General features: G+C 56.5%; 5 protein-coding genes across 5 annotated transcripts; 2 read left to right on the top strand and 3 right to left on the bottom strand.

Moving 5' to 3' along the window:
* Positions 1-2,470: 2,470 nt before the first annotated feature.
* GGS23DRAFT_578396 (cytochrome P450) lies at positions 2,471-4,896 on the bottom strand. The gene is made up of 3 exons (XM_051516991.1): positions 4,430-4,896; positions 3,919-4,359; positions 2,471-3,854 (listed from the first exon to the last, which is right to left on the bottom strand). The coding sequence occupies exons 1-3, from the start codon at positions 4,606-4,608 to the stop codon at positions 2,921-2,923; spliced, it is 1,554 nt and encodes a 517-aa protein (XP_051369733.1). The 5' UTR covers positions 4,609-4,896; the 3' UTR covers positions 2,471-2,920.
* A 2,105-nt stretch (positions 4,897-7,001) lies between these two features.
* GGS23DRAFT_578391 (cytochrome P450) lies at positions 7,002-9,842 on the bottom strand. Its single transcript, XM_051516990.1, has 4 exons — positions 9,186-9,842; positions 8,329-9,090; positions 7,736-8,265; positions 7,002-7,669 (listed from the first exon to the last, which is right to left on the bottom strand). The coding sequence occupies exons 1-4, from the start codon at positions 9,413-9,415 to the stop codon at positions 7,467-7,469; spliced, it is 1,725 nt and encodes a 574-aa protein (XP_051369732.1). The 5' UTR covers positions 9,416-9,842; the 3' UTR covers positions 7,002-7,466.
* On the top strand, positions 9,837-12,156 carry GGS23DRAFT_578385 (uncharacterized protein). Its single transcript, XM_051516989.1, has 7 exons — positions 9,837-10,489; positions 10,553-10,572; positions 10,626-10,665; positions 10,722-10,792; positions 10,848-11,236; positions 11,300-11,401; positions 11,476-12,156. Exons 1-7 carry the CDS (start codon positions 10,282-10,284, stop codon positions 11,861-11,863), a joined length of 1,218 nt encoding a protein of 405 aa, XP_051369731.1. The 5' UTR covers positions 9,837-10,281; the 3' UTR covers positions 11,864-12,156.
* Positions 12,152-13,466, bottom strand: GGS23DRAFT_578382 (uncharacterized protein). The gene is made up of 5 exons (XM_051516988.1): positions 13,209-13,466; positions 13,049-13,140; positions 12,825-12,975; positions 12,524-12,718; positions 12,152-12,450 (listed from the first exon to the last, which is right to left on the bottom strand). The coding sequence occupies exons 3-5, from the start codon at positions 12,868-12,870 to the stop codon at positions 12,341-12,343; spliced, it is 351 nt and encodes a 116-aa protein (XP_051369730.1). The 5' UTR covers positions 12,871-12,975; positions 13,049-13,140; positions 13,209-13,466; the 3' UTR covers positions 12,152-12,340.
* Positions 13,467-13,655: 189 nt separating this feature from the next.
* Positions 13,656-19,268, top strand: GGS23DRAFT_578363 (ABC drug exporter AbcA). Its single transcript, XM_051516987.1, has 11 exons — positions 13,656-14,163; positions 14,222-14,643; positions 14,704-15,020; positions 15,079-15,322; positions 15,396-15,815; positions 15,867-16,042; positions 16,104-16,476; positions 16,538-16,925; positions 16,994-17,553; positions 17,614-18,077; positions 18,159-19,268. Exons 1-11 carry the CDS (start codon positions 13,797-13,799, stop codon positions 18,580-18,582), a joined length of 4,155 nt encoding a protein of 1,384 aa, XP_051369729.1. The 5' UTR covers positions 13,656-13,796; the 3' UTR covers positions 18,583-19,268.
* The last annotated feature ends 1,261 nt before the right edge of the window (positions 19,269-20,529 follow it).

Raw genomic sequence — 20,529 nt, 5'->3', positions numbered from 1 at the left:
TGGCACCCAATCGCGGGGGGCCGCCGCGCGACGGTCTCGCATGGTGGACGAAGCGAGCCAGGAGGCGGGCTACGGAAGGCGGTAGCGTACCGCTTCGGGTGGCCTCCAACCCCCTCACGCATGACCTGGGTGGCTCACTCATCACCATGCCATGTCGGCTGGAGGTCTCGGAGGTTTCCGAGACTCGAAGGATCCCCGGAGGATCCCCAAGCGGTTATCGTGTTGGAGTCGACGGAGCGGGGAAAGATCGGCGTTGACAGAGACCTGATGATAGCATGTAGATATCTCATCACCCACTGTGCTGAAAGGTATTGCATGCAGGAACAACACATGTGACAACACGGCCGTCAGGTTTCAACCTACAAGTCGTCGTCGAAAACTGCTCACCAACAGACATCATTGCTGTGGTGATAGATGCCAGCGGCGCCAGCGGCCCTCATCGCCGTGCCATCTTGCTAGGAATCCAATTGGTTTAAGACGCCCAGGGTTTCAAGGATGGATGATATGTTCGGGGACTTCGTTCCCACCCGCCGGCGGAATTTATGAAAAAGACCGAGGACGGCAGATGCTGGGAGGCCGGGAAGGTATTGTAAATCCATCCCGTAAATCCTATTTGGCTATTGATTGGGGCTGCTCTCGGTTTCTCCCGTTCGATATTATGAGAGGGCTCTTTCGTCTCTTTGATGCTAGTCTCTCTTGGTTGGCTTTGGCTTTGGCTTTAGAAACACGATCGGCGTGTTCTGCTTCTAACTCTGCTACTTTCTTCTTGTGCTCAGTCCAGCCTCCCCAGGAGGGAGGGATGCCATGGAAAGGGGCGGGTACCAAGTTTGTAGGTCTTAACGCGGTGGTCCGTGAAGGGGTAGGTTAGCTTAATATTCCCCCAGCGGGAGTCAGCCTCCCGATCCCAACTATTGGATATCAGAGGGTACGTTCAGGAGGCCTTTGGTTTCTCCTTTCGAGCAGTGGGAAGTCTCCGGCGTCGAAGAGTGAGGAACGGAATCTAGGAATTGAGGGGACGAAGAGATGTGAGGGGGGATGGGACGAAGAAGTGTTGCCCCTCGTCGCTGGAAGCTTTTGTCTTTGGAAGCAAGCTGCTGTGTCCCAGCATTGTCAACATGTGTGTGTATGTATGATGTGTGTGTGTGTGTGTGTGTGTGTGTGTGTGTGTGTGTGTGTGTGTGTGTGTGTGTGCACATCGCTGTCTTGTTGGTGAGGTGGTGGTGATGTGGTGGAGGGTTGATGGAAAGGGTTGAGACGGAGGTCTACTCGAGGTTTTGTATACCTGCCCTTCGTGAGGTCTACATATCTTGACGTACCTACTACGCACTTAACACATTGTGTTGCTATGCGAGTGCGACATGATGGTTCAGGTTTCGAGTGAGATGGAAGTCAGGAGAAGTAGGATAATCGCAGTCGTAATCGCAGTTGAATAATATGGCCGACTCCCTACTGAGAAGTGGCCTAATAACAGGGGGTCGCGGGTGGGGGCATGCCTGGGTGTATGGATGTGTGTAACTATATCGACGTACGGACGTATATATAATAGGAACATTCGATCAAGCAGGCGACGGGAGGACATTTTAATATTATAGGAGCAAATCTTCACGCCGTGTCCCTCGATACTTCAAAATAGATGTAAGCGTGTTCAAGAAAAGCTGCGAATAGGGGGGCCAGGGGCTGTGAGGTTTCTCGAAGTGATCTTCAAGTATATCCTTTTCGAGTTTCTGCCTAGTATATCGTAGTAACTTGTCACACTGAGCAATCGTCTCTTTACACTAGTAAAGTTCCTGTCTTCACCTTGGCTTCCTTCAGCGTTAGCTCGTGCTTCAGCTGCTGCACTTTGGCGAGGTACTTCTCGTAATCCTCCTCGTCTTCGCCTGCGTACTGGCGCTAGATGTCTTCGCACCGGTCGACGTAGCCCCGGGCGCGCACGAGGCTGTCGTTCTTCTTACCGCTGCTGTTGCCTACCCTCATGCACGCCCACGCCACCGTGCCGTGGTATACGAGCAGCTGCGGCTCGAGCTCCTCGGTGCGCTCTAGTGTCTGCACCTCATTCGCGAGCGCCACCACCGCGCCCGCCGTGAGGTTTCTAGCCTCCGCGGCGGTGCCGTCTGTGCTCAGCCCGCCGTAGATCTGCCGCAGCTAGTCGCGGCGATGCGCGGCACAGCGAGCACGTGCAAGTGAACCCCCACTGGCTCCTAAGCTCTTCCTGTCTCTCCTTTTGCGGGAGGCCGAGTGGGACATTTGGGTGAGTGGCGCGAGGGGTTAACGCGTCGTTAGTAGGCGCATGTATTGACACGCGAGACAAGGGGACGGGGTAGGTGCTTCAAATAGCTCTGCGTGATCTCCTCTCGGGGCTCGGTGTCGCGCACGGCGACGGTCTCAACAGCCAAGGTGTGCGCCGAGTACCGCTAGGGTCCCTTGCAGGTTCGTCCAAGGAGATGGAGGGAAGAGGGAGAAAAGAAGAAAATCCAATAATAGTTATCATTAGGTCGGGGCACCTTGGAAGCGTATGCTTGAGAGTCGAATACAGGTAGGTCCTGTCGTGGCGCTCTGTCGAACTACGCGCCTTCAACAGGCCGAGAACGGATATACCGCAGCGTACATTGCGAGATAAGAGAGAAATACTATTACCTACTAGTGGTATATAGTGATGTCCAGAGGGCTCCGTGAGCAAGTGAGTATTACAAACTACCTCCGTAGTCCGTCTGACTATAGAAGAGGGGCAACAAGTGTGCTCTTATACTATGGGAGACATGTTATTAACTCGTAGTGGTCTTAATCGTTTCCAAGCTTCTGGCGCCAGGTTCGCTTTATCTCCTATCACGTTTCGGTTTTCATTTGCATTCCCGGCCCTGCATTAGGCCACAAATCGCGTCCTTAAGGGCCTTCTCGGCTCATAGCATACATACCGCCCCCCCTATTCCGCACCGACGGCAGCAATGTCTTCGGCGGAAATCATCATCGGCTTGTCGGAGCCAGACATGGTGACGGCCCATCTCCGGTGGTCGCGCGAGCGGATCTCGACGTCGATGTCGTAGTCGGGCTGCTCGACGGACGTTCCGGGATTGGACTTGGCCGTGGTGGGCGCGACCCAGCGGCCACTTCGCGGCTGGATTTCGAAGCGTAGGACAATTAAGGCCGTGAAGGCCAGCATCTCGGTAGACGCGAAGTGGCGCCCGGGGCAAAGCGTTGAGCCGCCGCCAAACCCGCGGAAGGCCGCGGGGTCGTAGCGCCGCTTCCGGCTGCCGGCCTCCGGGACGAAACGTCTGTGGTCGAAGGTGTCGGCCTTCTCTCCCCACGCGGATGAAAGGTGGTGCTGAGCTGCTCCCGGAATCAGGACTATGCCTCCTTTTTTCAGGAGATACTGGTCGTTGATCGTGGCATCTTCCGTGACTACCCGAGCCGACACGCCGATGCCGTGAAACCGCAATACTTCTTGGAAGGTAGAGAAGAAGATGGGACACGAGCTTTTCATGTATCCCACGTCGAATGTGCAGACGCCGTCGTGCTCCTGGAGGGCCTTGGAGAGCTCCCCGCGGCAGTCCTCGAGGACGGCCTTGTCTGAGAGGATGTGGAAGACGAGCCAAAAGGTGGCAGGCATGGTGTTCCCGATAAGCGCGATGGAGGAGGCGACCTCTAACCTCGCTATATCTTCGTGGCCCAAGCCAAACCGGCTGAAGAATTCGTAACGGTCCTTGATGAAGGCCGATGCCTCGGGATCAAGGTAGCCGTGCTCGTCGTAGTATCTCTCGTAACGCTTCACCAGGGTTTCGCGCATCCTGAGGCTCTCTCGAGCCGTGAGCGCAGGCGCGATGCTCATCATGAGTGGAATCAGTCCGGTCTCGTACTTGCTAGAGTCATTCACGTTAGTCACGACGCCACGAACTACCCACGGCGATGTATACGTATACTTACTGCCAGACATCCCGGATGGCAGGGTCGCGGAACGGGTTACCAGGGCCGTAAATTCCCTCGGTGGTAGCCATCATGACCTGGTGTCGAATCCATTCATTCATCTTCAACACACTGGGCTCCTCTGCCGTTCCAAACTTCTCGAGGGATGCGGCAAGAACGCTGACCGCCCGGGTGTTTAGCGCGTTGAGTTTCGCACCCGGGCTCAGGCTCGGGTGGAGGGCCTTGGGGGTCTGCATAACGAAGGAGTGCTCTTCGAGCGAGTCTCTCGCAATGATCTCCAAGCCGGGCTTACTGACGCCCATGAGGCTCGAAGCCATGCGGACCAAGACGGGCGAAAAGGAGACGCTGCGGACTTGGCGCTGCACGGAAGAGACCAGAGCGGTTGAATTCACGATGTATAACCGGGTGAAGGGAAACCGCAGGGTGTAGATGGGCAAATGCCTAGCAACAAAAAAGACATGGTGATTAGCACAGCGCGAGGAGGGCTGCGATACTGGCCGCCGAGGCTCACTTCCGCGCAACCCAAAACTTCAAGCCTTCTCGTCCCAGGCCGATCAACGGGCTGACGAAGGGGACGGAGGTGTGGACGGCCGGCGGTTCCCTGGCATCTTGGGTGAAATGCAGGAGGGCGCGGGAGAAGAAGTAGACAGTCGAGAGGCCGACGAGGAGCGTTGCGAGGGCGGCGATCATGTTCGCAATAGGGACGGTCGGGCCAAGAAGGCTAGGTATATGACATACAACACAACGAATCAAGGCTTATATCCACTATAGGTTGGTTGAAGCGACGAGGAGAGACAAGTTTCGAATATCCGGCTTCTCAATGGGCAGCACCAGGACCCGTTGGCCGGGATGTCTGTGGCGCCCATGAAGACGAGCCCAGCCACACGCGGGCGGTGGAGGGGAGTGCCCGTAGCCAACTGGGTGCTCTGATAGAACGACCTCCTAGGCGGAGAGATCAGAGATGAGAGAGGCGGCAACCTGTCACACAATCAGCATGTGTGCGGCAAGGGAGGAAGAAGTTCCAATTCTTACGATTCCTGGCGATGCAACACAACCCTTGGCCCGTCTCCGACTGGCTCTCTTACCAGCAGGCGGACGACAGAACCAATCCGGATAGGGCTTGGAGGGAAGACACGGGCTTGGTATGCGGGCTTGGCGGATGGATGGGTGGTCTTCCGGTTGCTGCGTCGAAGACACATCGCAGGAAGATGCGGCTACCTGCCTACCCACACTTCCCCATCCGGCAACCTGGTCGACACCACTCTACTCGAATAGGACCACGCTGCAACTCTGCAGCTCCTTACACGACTCTCCGTACACAGCTTCTACCCACCCAGAGGCAGCGTCGAATGCGGCGAGGGGAGCGCCAGTGAGCGTGCCTACGGGAGCCTTGGGCTGCGTCCTCGCCGATCCACTGCTACGTAGTACAACAGCAGCATCGTCCGTCGTCCATCCGCCGACGGCACCGCGAGGTGTGCGAGCATACAAGGTAGACACCCTCACACACGAATAGGTAGCAGTAGGCTCGGTCAGGTGTCAACCAATGCGACTTCGGGTGCTGCTGGTATATATTATCGTCGCAGCGACAACGCAGGCTTGTCCGGTCTCCCTTCCTCCACGAGAGCCATGTTCCCTATCCTCCACGTCGCAAGTCGACCTATCAGACTCCCGCGAAGCGAGCAAGCCAACCGCTTGGCACACAGCGTACTGGGCGACGCGGTAGCGAGATCGTTCCATCGGGAAGCCTTCGACCCGGTCGGCCTCTCTCACCCAACAGCCTGCGCAAGAGGGGAGGGGATCCTTATCGACTCCCTCAGCACCACACCCGCACACCGGCCGCTTCTCGAAGTGTTATTAGCCTGCCGTGGCGACGCCACCAAGAGCGCGCCGCCACGCCCGCCATGCCCGCCACTCCGTGGCCCTTGGCCCGAAAACCCGTTTTGCTCCCCTGCTTACTACTAGCTGGCGATGCCTGCATGGCTGGACCTTGCCTCGCGTGCGTCGCTGGTACACAACGGGCGGCTGCACCGTGCGGGTTCGCTGCGCCCCTAGGCGGCAGATCGGGTTGTTAATCTCGGTTCGCGCCACGAAGGAATCGGTAGCGAGGGTCGATCGAGCCACCGGCTGGTAGGATGGCGGGTGTGTGGTGAAGAGAAGAGGAAGAGGGGAGGGAAAACCCAAAAAAAGAGGCACAGCCGAGCCTAAGTATGTAGGTACCTACTCTGCAGTGAGCCCCCCCCCCTGTCGGGCTCCACGTCGGCGGCGGTCCACTCGATCTCGCTAGGCGTACCCGGATAGCAGCGAAGTTCTAGACTTTCTGCTGCGGACAGGAAGAGGGGCATGGTGAAGACTATAGGTCGCGTATGTGTGTGCGGATAGGTGATTTAGTTACGTATGTGTCTCGTCGCGCGGAGACGTTGGGAATGGCTGGCACCCCATTGGATTGTGTCATACGCCTGTCTACCTACTGTGCCTGTAACTCGCTTACCCGAGACGGGACCGAGGAGAGGAGGGATCAGACGGCGAGCAGGCTGGCGATAGTGCCGGCTCCCCTATCGCTTCGCCGCAGGCCGAGAGGGAGAAGTGCCTAATAAGGTGAGTAGTAAGTTATTTCCCGAGAGGGATGCGTACAGCATATAGCATATGCCACCTCTGCGGGCGGCAGTATAGTAACGCCTAAAACCACTGCAACCCACACCTAACCCCTATCCTTCGTCGAGTTCCATGGAAAACGCAACGCGGAGATGGTAAACGCGCACCTCGATTCCCACGCCGGGTATAATTAGCAATGTATGGGTTGCACTGGTTTGGGACAGGCATCGGGGTGGGTTGTGGGCGCTCCCCACACATGTGTGTATTCCATGTAGGTAGATGCGCTGCGGTGCGCATGTATGCAGTGTGTAGGCGCATACCTACATACACAGGTACTACCTATGTTGGGTCGATCCCGACCTCGTGGGAGTACCGCCACACACGACTGCACAGGAGAGATCCAAATGCTACGCAACAATGTGGTTGCTATAGCGTCCAGAAATAGGTGGCTATAGAAAGAATAGTATTAAACCCGAGTTCAAATCCTCGGAAGGAAAAAAAAAGGTGGGAAACAATCAAGACTTATAGCACCGGCCTTATGTTTTTGACATGTATGCTGAAGTGTCTGGGTGCGAATCCTAACGCACCGGCTCGGGACTAGTCCCAGGGACTAGCTCCACAGGCTAGCTAGGGGGTAGACCCCCTATACGGTAGGTAAAGGGACAGGCTAAGTTAGGGGCAAGCTAGGGCACCACGTCGCTAACCACAGGGACCGGTTACGGGTACCAACCAGCGGCACCAGATACGCTGGCGGGGCAGCGGCTGTGCCCCCGCTCCAAGTCCCGCCGGCCTTAGTCGCCCGTCGCCCGTCCGCCCTCCCTCGCCCCATCCCATCCCATCCTGTCCTGCGAATCATTCTGCGAATCATCCTGCCCCGGCACTTGAAGCTGCTGTGCCTGTTCCCTCGAATCACGCCGGCCTAGGATCTCCCAGCTAGCTGCCGCGCTGCGCTGTCCCTAACGGTCCTCGCGCCCCAGCCGCCGTCTGATGCGAAATTTCACCGGGCGCTTCGGCTCCTCAGTCCCAATGCCGAAATTGCTCGAGCACAGCTCGCCCACCTCCGACAGCAGCTCTACCTCGAACTCACGCAAGAACAGCACGCAGGTGAACATGATGGCGCTCTTGGCTAGAAACCGGCCCGGACATACTAAATGTCCCCCTGCGCGCCCATCCGGTTAGCGGAGGGGGGGGGGAGAGAGAGGCACAGGCGGCGTGGAAAACTTACCTCCGTAGGGCACCCAGGACTCCTCGAGGCCCTCCATCGAGAAGTAGGGCCCGTCCCTGGCCGTCTCCTCCTCTTTCACGTGTGCCTTGGCGTCGCCGAGGCCTTGCGTTTCCCGATAGGCCGGGTTGATGGGGCCACTGAGAGGGTCCGCGGGGTCGCGAAGGAATCTATCGGCCCAGAATCTTTCGACTGGGTGGGCGCCCTGCTTGGTGTTCCAGAACGCGGCGTCCATGTGGGATATGTGGGAGTTGACCAGGCCGATGCTGCCCCTCGGCAGCCACCACCGCCCGAGCTTGAGGTCGGCGCGCTGCGAGCTGATCACCGTGTTCAGCTTGACGTGGAGCCGCAGCGTCTCGGCGTAGATTGAGGACAGGAGCTGGTTCTCCGAGAGCGCCTTGACGTCGATGTCCGCCAGCGGTCGGTCGCCGACGCTTTGCTCGATCTCCTGCATCACCCGCTGGTGGACGCTCTCGTCACGCAGGATGTGCACTAGGGCCATGATGGTGGAGGGAACGAGGTTAACGACGGACCTAGTTATGTATAAATTTAGCCTATGTCTGTCAGCACAACGGGACCGGAGGGGCAAGCCCTACCCCCAAGCTGCACCCAGATCCGACGCCGCGAGGGTGTCGTCGTCTTGGATCTTGTCTAGCGTCTTCTGTCGGTGTCGCATCCAGGCCGATCCCCAGAACGGGTCTGCGTCGCCGTCCGCGCCGATACTGGACTCGTCAAAATGCTCTCGCGCGTAGGCATACCATCGCTTCAGATGGTTGTGCATCTTCTGCCGCGCCGCGTACGCGTGCGGGATGAGAAACCTCGGCGTCGCTTTCGCGAATAGCGGGACCGCTCGGTTGAACTCCTTCAGGTCGTCCATGAAGGTCGGGCTCAGGCGGAGCAGAGAGGGCCCGAAGATCGCTTCGACGAACGATTGACCGGTGGTGTGCAGGATCAGGCGCTGGAAATCTTCCATCTCCGCCCAGTCCTCGGCAAAGCCCATGGAGGCGACTCGCGCCAGGAGAGCGGCCCGAAAGCGTTGCAGCGTGGGGTTGAAGCCCGACCCCGCCAGGGCCTGGTGCGTCCCCTCGTACAGGGTGTGGTGGATGCGTTTCTCCGGCGGCACGGAAGTGCCGGGGTATGGCTTGGGGAACGGCCCGGAATCATCCTCGTAATACATCGCCACCGACCGTTGGGGCATCCCGAAGATGTATCGGTAAAAGAAGATACGCAGGCTGACCGACTTCATCAGATTGGACTTCTTCCAGATCTCCCTGATGGTGTGGCGGTCCTGGAAGAAGTAAATATCCCAGCCGGGCAGGAAGGTGACCCGGATCGAGGTCAACTGTCCGGCATACGAGCTGGGAAGAGATTTAGCACGGGAACCTAGCCGAGCGCGCCCGAAGCCGCGGCCGTAGCCTTCGATGGCGGCCGCTGGAAGGTGGGCGGAACCTACGTGACCTTTCTAAGGAATTCGGGGCCGTCCCGCAAGTAGGGAATAGCAGACCCTACATAGGGGAGCCATGTTGGGTATTTTGGCGGCAACTGGCTTTCCTCCCTGCCCCGCTGCGCCTTGTGATACTGGTAGGCGTAGTAGAAATAGTTGAAGACGAGGGCCACGACCGAGAGGGCTCCGACGAGAAACAGGCCCGTGACCGGATCCTGCGCCGCCGGGGGTAGTATCATCCTGGGCCTGACCTGCTGTGTCGCCGTGGGCACACGCAAAATCACTAACGAGACTTGGACTAGGTCGGCTCTGCAGCTGGAGTAAACACACTTAAGCCGACAACCTAGAGACCGGGCGACTCTCGGGAGATTCTATGGAAATAGCAGCACCCTGAACCGCGTATGGGAGACATGATGAATTAAGTACGCTCACGGAGCCTCAACATTGTGTTGTCGTGGGTCCGGTACAGCCAAGTATAGTCGCGGCGATCTATACGTGCTATGCAGCCGGCATCACCAGGGTCGGTTCGGCATGTGCTGTGCCTAGCGTGTACGTGCGCCTCCCTTGTCTTTGTGGTTACTATTCCGTATGATTACCTTCTTATTCGAGCCAACCTGCCTGTCTACATTCGCCGAGCAAGCATCGTTATACTGGGGTCGGGTGGGTTGTAGCTGATGCAGACTTTGCTTCCTTGGTAATGCATCCCTACGGCGTGTATGGCGTCAGGTAATCCTTTCGACGCAACCCTTTTCTAGCATCGCTCCGTATAGTATAGGACGGCGGGGACTACTACCACATTCCCTGCCCTGCCACCCTCCCCCCCTGTCTCTCCACGCTGGTATCCCGTCCGACGCATCCTCCTCACAAGCCTGATAGGAGCCCTTTCTTCTAATGCCCTCTTGGGCGGCCGGCCCCTCGCGCGATCCTACCAGGACAGAGTATTTTATCCACGGTGCCACTGCTCCGCCCGCCCGCCTTTTTCCTCTTCTAGTCGGGGCTCCCTGCGGACTGTGATCGGATCGATTTGCCATTCTCCTCGACATCTTGGTTTTCCCGGTTTGCTGGCAAGAGGCATAGACCACCGGCTGCGAAACGATCCGAAGACATGGACTCCCTCCCGCCGGGCATCGACCTGTCCCAGATCCCCGCAGGCGTCCCTCCGCCCGGGGTGCTGCCCAACTTCGTCGACCCCCCGTCGCAGTCCTGGATCGGCAGGCTGTCCGTGTACACGACGCTGCCGCCGATGGTCCTGTTCTTCGTGCTGCGTGTCTATGTTCGGCTGATAGTAGTACGGCGCTTCGGCGCGGACGACTGTGTGTAACACCACCAACGGCCCCCCGTGAACGGGCGTCTTGCTAACGTATCGGTGCTGCCAGACCTCTGTGTTCTCGCTGCCGTAAGCTGGCTCCGTAGCTATCTCCGTTCGAACGCTAACGGAACGAACATCAGGCGTTTACCATAGGTTTCTCCTGCATGTTGATACCACTATGTGAGCCTCCGACGGACCTTTCCCAGCTGATGGTGAATTCGAGACTAATTCCCCAGTTCTGAATGATACTTGGGGTCGCCATCTGTGGGATATTCCAGTGATAGCGTTAAATGAAGAATTTCTCAAAGTACGACCCTCTCGCCGTGCTACGTTGAGGCCGACGTGATACTTATTCGTTGCAGTCCCTCTTGGTCCTTGGTATCCTCTACAACTTCGCCGCCATGTTCATCAAGCTGTCGTTTTTCGCCCTGTACTTTCGGCTCTTCCAACCCATATACCGCGTCAGCGTCATGATCTGGGCCGGCATCGTCACGATGATCCTGTTCTATTGCGCGTGCACCGCCGTCGTCATGGCTTACTGCCTCCCGCGGAGCAGCGATGGCGGATGGGTATCGACGAGCTACAACGAGCGCTGCGGCGTCAACTACCTGAACTTGAATGCTGCCGCCGGGCTCATCAGCGCCTTGACCGACTTCTACGTTCTCGCCATCCCGATCATCGTCGTCCGGAAGCTGAACCTCACGCCCAAGAAGAGGATAGGTGTGACCGGCATATTCCTCACGGGGTTCCTGTCAGTTCTGTCTGCCCGTTCCGGAGCGCGAGGTTATGTGTGCCGGTGCTAACAGTCGCTCAGAGCTTCTGCATTCGCCGTAGCGGGTGTTGTCTACCGATTTGAGGACATCTTCCTCCCCCTTCCGGATTACACTTGGTATTCGATGTATACATTTCCATTGGCGTGAGTGCAGCTCCTTTCCACATACCAGCCCCTCTTGACCGAGGTATCAGCTTCTTACCTCCTCACCTATATAGGGTTGCCGAGCTCAACGTGGGCATCATCTGCTGCTGCATGCCGGTAATATTCGTCCTATTCCGAGGGCTCCTGGCGAAGACAGAGTCCTTCTGGGTGTCTCTAGTGAGCTACCTGGGCCCCAGATCCAAATTAAGCGGCAAGTCCGCTTCCGAAGGCAGCGCGGACCCTCCAGGGAAAATCCCCACCGGTGAGCTGCCGCAGGTCCCCAGGGGCACGTTGAACACGCTCGCTTCCTTCGTTCGCAAAGGGACTCGGTTCCAGGGGAAGACGAATCGGGGTCAAGAGACCCGCGCGTCGACGTACGTCGAGCTGCAGTCCGTCGACAATTACCACGCCTACGTGCAAGGAGAACATCGCAGCGAGAGCACAAAGTCGCTCAGGAGATAAAAGGCCCGAGCGGCAACGATCATGATTATGACCCAAGCATAGGGCGGTTGAGGGCATATCGGTGTATACAAAATGGGAGAGGGAATGGGCGGATACACGGTATCCTGCTACAGAAACGCATCGCGGACTTCGACGTTTTTGGCATTTGTATATTATAGCGGTCGCGCAGTACATACGGCATCATTATGTAGTATATTCACTTTCCGTCTTCGGTATATATGAGCATCGCCGGGAGCCGTGGGCAGTATTGCCTCAACATGCTGCGTGTATGATGCCCAGCGGGTATTTCCGACTAATATATTGTAGCTAATGAATGATGTGAGAATCATTACCTACACTCTGCGGTCCAACAAATTTGGCCTTATTAGCTAGCTAGAGGTAATACAGCATAACACATGATGAGCCCAAACCACAGGAGACCTTGCTCTGAAAAGAAATCACAATGTGAGAAACACATCAGTTCCTCTGCGCCATATTTTACCCGCCGTCTGTGCCTGGCCCCGGCAAAGCCTCCGGGGGCGCGGGGAGCATGAGGCCGAAGCTATTGAGCGACGACGCGGCAGAGAGGAGCGCTACGGGGCAAAACACTGCCGAAACCTGCGTTAGAACAGCGCACGCGGCGCGCTCGGACGGGCCGGGGCCGGGTCGGTGGAGCCTTACAGAGGTTGAACTCGACGGCGGACCAGAGGTAGAAGGCCGAGTCGGGCTCGAAGGCGGCGCGCGGGCAGCCGAGGAGGCTGCCGCGCGCGGCGATCACGGCCGCGTAGGCGAGCAGCGACAGCGCGACCGAGGACGCGAAGCCCGCCACGCTGCCGGCGCGCAGGTGGTGCAGGACCGCGATCGGCGAGCACACCACTTTCGCGGGAGAAACGCGGTCAGCCCGATCTGCTGGCAACCTAGCACCCGGACCCGGGCGCTCGGGACCAGCTCGTGGGGACTATTAATATGAGCAGGTACTGACCGAATACGTCCGAGACAAGATCGGCAATGCCTGAGACCAGGGCCATGGTGTTCGCGCGGTGGGGACGCGCTCGAGCCGCTGCGAGATGGGGTGGCTCTGAGGTGCTGGTTAGCTTTCTACCACGGCGCACTGAGCGTGAGGATCAGGCAGGCTTGGTAACTCGGTAAGCAGCAATTCCTAACGCATAGGTATGGCAAATACCTAAAGACTAGTTATACACCTACGAAATATGCCGGTTGGAGTATCGCGAGATCTGAGCAATGGGGGCATCAGCCAGGCCTGATGGTGTCTGTCTGGGGTGCTTCGAGTACCTGGGCTGTATGGATTCGGTATAAGCTGGGGATCCATCTATGTTATTATCCAAGGATTACGAGTGTTGCTGACATGCTAGCGGACAAGGGTTTCTCAATAAAGGGTCCGTCAACGAGCCTGTTTGCCGGCTGGTCGAGCCGATCTTCATGTGAGACGATCTTGTTGGCAACAACAGCCTGCCCACCTTACATGGGCTATAATATGTACAGTGCAACAGTAGACGGCGTTCCTAGTAATATCGTAGTGGGCGGAGGATTCTCGATAGAGGGTTATTTTGCGAGCCCCGGCTCATATGTGATGTCGTCTCGGCACTGTCCACCTACCTAGTCTATATGAGCAGCGATGCAATGCAACATAATAACAGAGAGTTGGCGTTTCCGACATCTTAACGAGCACACGGGAGTGAGTCTAGGGGTACCGCAGGATCAAACCCATGTCGGGCACCATACTACCTACCCTCTGCGCCGTTGGCTGTCCCGTTGCGTCCAGCTGCGGCACGTTGCATCCACCACCCAGCCAGAACGGTTTAGGGGCCTGCGGCGCGCGTTTGCGGTCGATCCCTGGGATTCTCCCCTTATCGCCATTTACCTACCTCTAGGAGCATTCGGCCTTCCCTAGAATGTGGTTGTCTACCCACAGGGCAAGTTCTTGTCCTTTTCCATGTTAGAAGCAGACGATCTGGACGACGTCATGGGAGGAGACAAACACCTATCGCAGCGGGAAGACAGTTCGGGAATCGGCGTGTCGTTCCGGGATCTTTACTGCTACGGATTTGTTGCGTCGGATGCATTCCAAGAAACAATCCTTTCGTATCCCTTTTCTCTATTGAGATTCGTGACGAGGCGACTGAGGACTCGCTCCTCCCAGAGAACGCCAATACTGCGGGACTTCCACGGGCTGATTCTGCCCGGGCAGATGCTCTTAGTGCTCGGGCGACCTGGAAGCGGATGCTCTACGTTTCTGAAAACGCTCTCGGGCGAAACCCGGGGGTTCCACCTCAGCAGCGAGGATTCTATTAACTACCAGGGTAAAATTACCTCTCCTCGACTGCTGTCTGCTCGGCTGGTTTGACGTTTGGACGATAGGGACTTCGTACCGGCAGATGCACCGACGACGCAAAGGGGACCGCATCTATCTCGCCGAGCTCGACGTTCATTTCCCGGAGCTGACGCTCGGCCAGACGCTGAGCTTCGCCGCTTCAACCCGGGATCCGGCCGGGGGGGCCCACGAGTGCGGTGACATCCTTGCACTGTTTTCTCTTGACAAGGCCATCGACACTCGCATCGGAAATGCGGTTATTCGAGGCATCAGCGGTGGGGAGAAGAGGCGGACCAGTATCGCGGAAGCCTTTGTGGGCGGCGCTAAGATCCAGTGCTGGGACAATAGCACACGCGGACTAGATAGCTCGACTGCGCGGCATGTTGTCGATATACTGAGAAAGTCGACGGATGCAGACATGTGCACCGTAGCGATGAGCCTGTATCAGGCGTCGGAGGACATGTACAAAGTCTGCGCCATATCCTCCCACCTCTTCCGGCTGTGCATCGTACTGACCGGGGTTTTCTAGTGCTTCGACTTGGTGACCGTCCTGTATGAGGGCCGCCAGATATACTACGGGCCGGCGGAGTCAGCTAGTACTTACTTTACCGCTCTCGGCTTCGTCAAGTCCAGTCGCACAACCACTGCGGATTTCTTAACGTCCTTAACCAACCCCGAGGAACGTGTCGTTCGCGAGGGCTACGAACACCAAGTTCCACGGCTGCCAGATGAATTCGCCGCAGTCTGGAGGCAGAGCAAGGAGGCAGAGATGCTGGGCGATCAGATCGTCGCTTTTGAGGCAAAACACCCGATCCGTGCTGAGCATGCTAGAGGCAAGCAGGAAAGGTATGTCTCCCTGTACGCCCGTTTGTTGTGCCGCGTTGCATTCTGAATTCTGTCACAGGGGTCGGACGCCGACTTACCCTCTCTCGATCTGGATGCAAGTCGTCGTGTGTTTCCGCCGAGCGCTGCAGAGACTGTCCAATGCCAAGGCACCGGCCATCTCTGCTGTCGTTGCGAACACTATACTCGGGCTTATTGTCGGCAGCGTATTCTACGGCCTAGAAGAGACGACAGACAGCTTACAGCAACGGTCGATAGTGGTCTTCTTTGCCCTGATGATCAATGCTTTCGCCCCTGCCTACGAGGTGAAAAAAAAAACGGGACACGGGAGCCCATAGTATCCATCTTCTATCGTACGGCCGGGCTGATGCTGTGTAGGTCTCTCTGATGTGGGCGCAGCGCCCCATCGTCGAAAAACATCACCGCTACGCGTTCTACCACCCGTTTACCGAGCGGCTGGCCTCGCTCGTGTGCGATTTGCCGACTAAGTTTGGGATCTCCCTCGGGCTCCATATCCCCCTTTACTTCTTAGCCAACCTCCGCAGAACAGCTCCGGCATTCTTCACGTACTGGCTATTTATGCTGGCGAATATCCTGACCATGTCCATGCTCTTCCGCATGATCGGCTCGGCCTCTCGGACTAGGGAGCAGACTATGACGCCCGTATCGATCTTATCCCTGCTTACCGTCATATACACCGGTTTTGTGGTCCCTCCGGCTTACATGGTGCCCTGGCTCGGGTGGTTCTGGCGTATTAATCCAATTGCTTATACCTACGAGAGCTTGATGATTAACGAGGTTAGTCGAGTCGGGAACTATCACAAGGTTCAACATGGCTAATAGGAGAAGCTTCATAATCGGAAGTTTGTATGTTCGACAACAGTCCCAGATGGCCCAACGTACGAGGAAGTGGGAGTAGGTGACCGCATCTGCGCGGCCGTGGCCAGCAATAGCGGTCAGCAGGAGGTTGACGGCAGCGCATACCTCTCCTTAAAATACGGATATGTCAGTGGGCACCTCTGGAGGTAAGGCTAGCCTGTGGAAATGGCAACGAGACATCGTCATTGATAACAGTTTGCGACTCAGGAATCTCGGCATAGTGCTGGCGATGATGATTGCCTTCCTTGTGCTTCATCTCCTGGCGGCCGAGTTCATCCCAGCACAGCAGTCCCGAGGGGAGGTCCTCATCTTCCGACGAAAAGCATTGGATCGGAATCTCAAGTCTCCAGACGAGGAGAGTGGCGGCAATATGAGTAGCCGTTCCGCAGACGACCTCGCTGATGGCCGTAAATCGAATAGAAGAAGCGAACGGCCGATCCTCTCATCCGCAGCCACCCCTCAGGCCGGTGTGTTCTTCTGGGAGAGCTTGACTTACGAAGTCAAGGTCCAGAAAGGCACGCGCAGAATTTTGAAAAGCATCGACGGTTGGGTGAAACCCGGATCGCTGACCGCCTTGATGGTAAGTCGACCCCGTGTAGTCGCCCCTGTTGCAGTAATACAATGCTAACCCCATCTGTAAGGGGGTCACTGGCGCGGGGAAAACGACCTTGCTGAACGTCTTGGCTGACCGTACCACGACCGGGTGGACGATGGGAGATGTGTACGTAAACGGACAGACTCGCAATGCTAGTTTCCAGCGCAGGATGGGCTACGTGCAGCAGGAAGACATACATCTGCCCACCACTACTGTCCGTGAAGCGCTGCAGTTCAGCGCGCTTCTCCGACACCCCGGGAATGACACGCGCGAAAAGCTCGAATTTGTCGAGGAGGTCCTGGATATCATGGACATGAACCAGTATGCCGATGCCGTGGTCGGCATTCCAGGCGAGGGTCTGAACATCGAGCAGCGGAAACGACTGTCAATTGCGGTGGAGATGGTCGCGAGGCCGGAACTGTTATTGTTCTTAGGTATGCCCGCTATTGAAACTTCATGACCGAGCCCGCTGTCCCATTTTATTAACCTTCTCGTGCCCTAGACGAGCCAACCTCGGGCCTCGATAGTCAGACGGCGTGGTCCATATGTACGCTCCTCCGCAAACTAGCAGACCACGGACAGACCATCCTATGCACCATCCACCAGCCGTCTTCTCAGCTTTTCGATATGTTTGACCGTCTCCTCTTGCTGGACAGGGAGGGGTCCACTCTGTTTTTCGGGGACATTGGCCCCGGCGGCTCGACCCTGATTAATTTTTTTGAGAGCCACGGAGCCAGGAAGTGCCGGCCGCAGGAGAACCCGGCGGAATGGATGCTCGACGTAACCGGTAATACGCCGGATTCAGAGACGTCCGGTGATAAGGACCGGCGTGGCTGGCCCGAGATATGGCAAGGTAGCCAGGAGAGGCGGGACGTTCTTCAGCAGCTCACAAACCTGAAGCAAAGTTTCTCACAGAAACCGCCCTCGCCGTTTCGACAGGACAGTAATGAGTACGCCGCGTCTCTCCTCTCGCAGCTTATCGTCGTATCGACGCGCACATTTCGAGACCAATGGCGAGACCCGGTTTATCTATTCACAAAGGGCACCTTGTGTATCGGCTTGGTACGTAACCGTGGGACTTGTATACCCGAACGATCGCGGGAGCTTACTAACCTGATCTAGGCTTTCCTCAATGGCGTCTCCTTTTGGGACATAACAGTCGACATCCAAGGTCTGACGAGCTTGATCTTCTCTGTATTTCTTATCATGCAATCGTTTTCTGGCATAGGGCAGCTCGTCGTGACCCGGACGGCCTACGGTAGGGAGATCTTCGAAGCGCGGGAGTGTCACTCCAAGTCCTACTCGTGGACCGTCTTCGTTGCCTCCAACCTGCTCGTCGAGTTCTTCTGGCAGACTCTCATCGCCTTACCCATGTTTGTCGCGTGGTACTACCCCACGGGCCTATACCGCAACGGAGACGCCGCGTTTGGGACGGCGGAGCGAGGGGGGCTGACGTTTACGCTTGTATGGATGTTTCTTCTCTGGTCGACAACGCTATGCCAGGCGCTGGCGGTGGCGATGCCGCGCCCCGAACTGGCGGTGCAGCTTGCGATGCTGCTGTATTGGCTGTCCCTAGTGTTTTGCGGGTAGGTGCTCTACAAAATCGGCATATCAAGTGGAAGGAAGTCGATAGAGGCGGCGAGGAATGCTAACGATCACGCGCGTAGGGTACTAGTGCCGCTGGCGGAGCTCCCTAGGTTCTGGATTTTCATGTACCGTGTCTCTCCGCTAACGTATTTCGTCGAGGGCGTCATGGTAGCCGGGCTCGCCGGCGCCGGCGTGACCTGCTCCCCTGTGGAGATCCTGCAGATCGATGTTCCACGCGAGCGAAGTAACCAAACTTGCGGCGAGTATCTAGGGCCCTACGTAGACCGCATGCGTGGATACCTCGAGAATGCGGCCGAGACGAGTGGTTGTCGGTATTGCCCTGTCTCGGAAGCGAACCCGGCGCTGGCGGGCCTCGGTATGGATGCGCGACACACGTGGCGTAACTTTGGGTTGATGACGGTATACGTCTTGTTGCACGTCCTGGTGATCTTTGGGTTTTACTTCCTATTCAGGGTCCGCCACAGCACGCGGAAAACAGCATAGCGCTCTTCGGTAATTCCACACAGGTCCACATACCCGGCCCGGGTCCGGGGCTGATAACGTACCTATCAGTTACCCGACGATGCGGTATACGAGGCGACCTCCTTGGCAACACACCAGACGACACCGCAGGCCCTGGCGCCGTACATGGATGGAGAGCAGTGCCTTGAACCCCTCGCTTCAGTATCATCAGGCGTGCCGTTTGGCAAGAGAGTCAGCGAAGCGGCTGCAATATGTTTCGTCTCGCGGCTTGCCATTGATGCACACGCCAAGGAAACGTATATGCCCGTATTGGTGTCCGGGTCACGCCAGCGTGCTGTTTCACACCACGACTTAGTCGACGGTACCCATCGTAAGGATTAGATGAGGAGAAACCGGCAGGGAGTGCCTGTGTGGTTATAGCACCAACAATATTCACCACAGATCGACTGGAAGGGGTGCGAGCGACAGTGGGACGGGGTGGAAATGACGATGAAAGGAAAGCAGAGATGGATGTGACGTCGACGGCAGGAGAAAAGATACCTCTTGATAAGCTAAGCCAAGGCGCCAGAACAGTGTGCAGTACCCATGTACCCACTTACCTAAGGTGGAGGTTAGCTAAGAGAGAAATGCCACGAGAAAAAGCTTACTAAACTGTTGATGAATAGCAAGTGTGTATGGCTATGTAATAATACTATACAATATTGCCCGTGTAGTAAACGCGTCAGACATCGCAGGTGTGGTGGGAGACATTAGGTATGTGAGGAAGTATAGTACGGGACCATTTGACTTACCTACCTAGCTTATGGGCCATAGGTATTACGCAGGTGGAAGACGGAACTAAGAACCGTGTCTAAAGGACTACACAACAGACCTCCCATGTATAGGTAACTTGGATGGTAGATATCTTAGCGCCTGGACAACGGGATGGCAAACTAGTTAACTTTCTAAGACACCCAGGCATTATTATACTTGGACTGCCACGTGGCCCTGTTGAGACATGCATACTATTATACTAGCATGTGCCACGATGATTCTATATATAGTCTGCATTGCAATTACACCGATGACATCGATACCAGGCCTAGGGTAATACTAGATCGATAACTTTGGGTTTACAGTTGTTATCATACCGTTTAAAGCAGAATTCGTACTTCGTAGGAGGGGACTCGTCAACCAAGGCCTGTGGCAGCCGTCTATCCCGGGCAACTGGCACTTCATCAAGTGCCGACCTTCGGGTATGCATGGCGTGTATGAACCCGCTAAGCAACACCTCCCGCACCTAAGATGATACCACTGGATTACGCACATTCTGACCGATGTTGATATGTTGATGCGCATTTACATAGGTGTTAGGTGCCATTCCGATCAGTCCCTCGAATACCTCGCTACCAGGAGGTGGGCGGGTATGATACTACTACGCCGTGATGGGGACATGTGTACACAAGAGCCTTTACATGACCGAAAGTAAACAAAGACTCTCTACCCTTACCGGATATCGCGCTGCCTCTTACTATCCGGCCCTTCCCTTCTACTCTTATCAACGCAGATTGAGAGGCCACCCCCCGTTACGGGCCGAGGGCATACGGGATCAAAGCCGACTCGTGGTTGTGTATTGCAAGACAACGGGATAAGTAATATTGCTCTCCTTCTTTCCGCTTGTTGCCCTACTTCGAGTGCGTATTTGAACAACCAACCCTTCACAATGTCCTTGTTAACGCATTCGTCGTCCCTTCGCTGGCCGTCAACAAAGGCCTCAAAGGAATACCTCGACGCCTGAACATGTTTCCGGCAAATATTAAAGCGATAGTCCCCTTCTCATTCCAACTTGATTTGTTAGCATTGCCATGACCAGCAGCAGATCATAGATTTGCACGTTACAGTTGAGTTGCCATCGGGACTAACACGAAATAGCGCCGGCACGTATTTGAGACACCTGGATACCTCCGTACCGTACTCCTCTTATCCTAC

This window comes from Durotheca rogersii (assembly GCF_024521655.1).
Source record: "Durotheca rogersii strain YMJ 92031201 chromosome Unknown GGS23scaffold_20, whole genome shotgun sequence".
Taxonomy (NCBI): Eukaryota; Fungi; Ascomycota; class Sordariomycetes; order Xylariales; family Xylariaceae; genus Durotheca; species Durotheca rogersii.
This window is presented reverse-complemented; position numbering and strand designations above follow the sequence as displayed.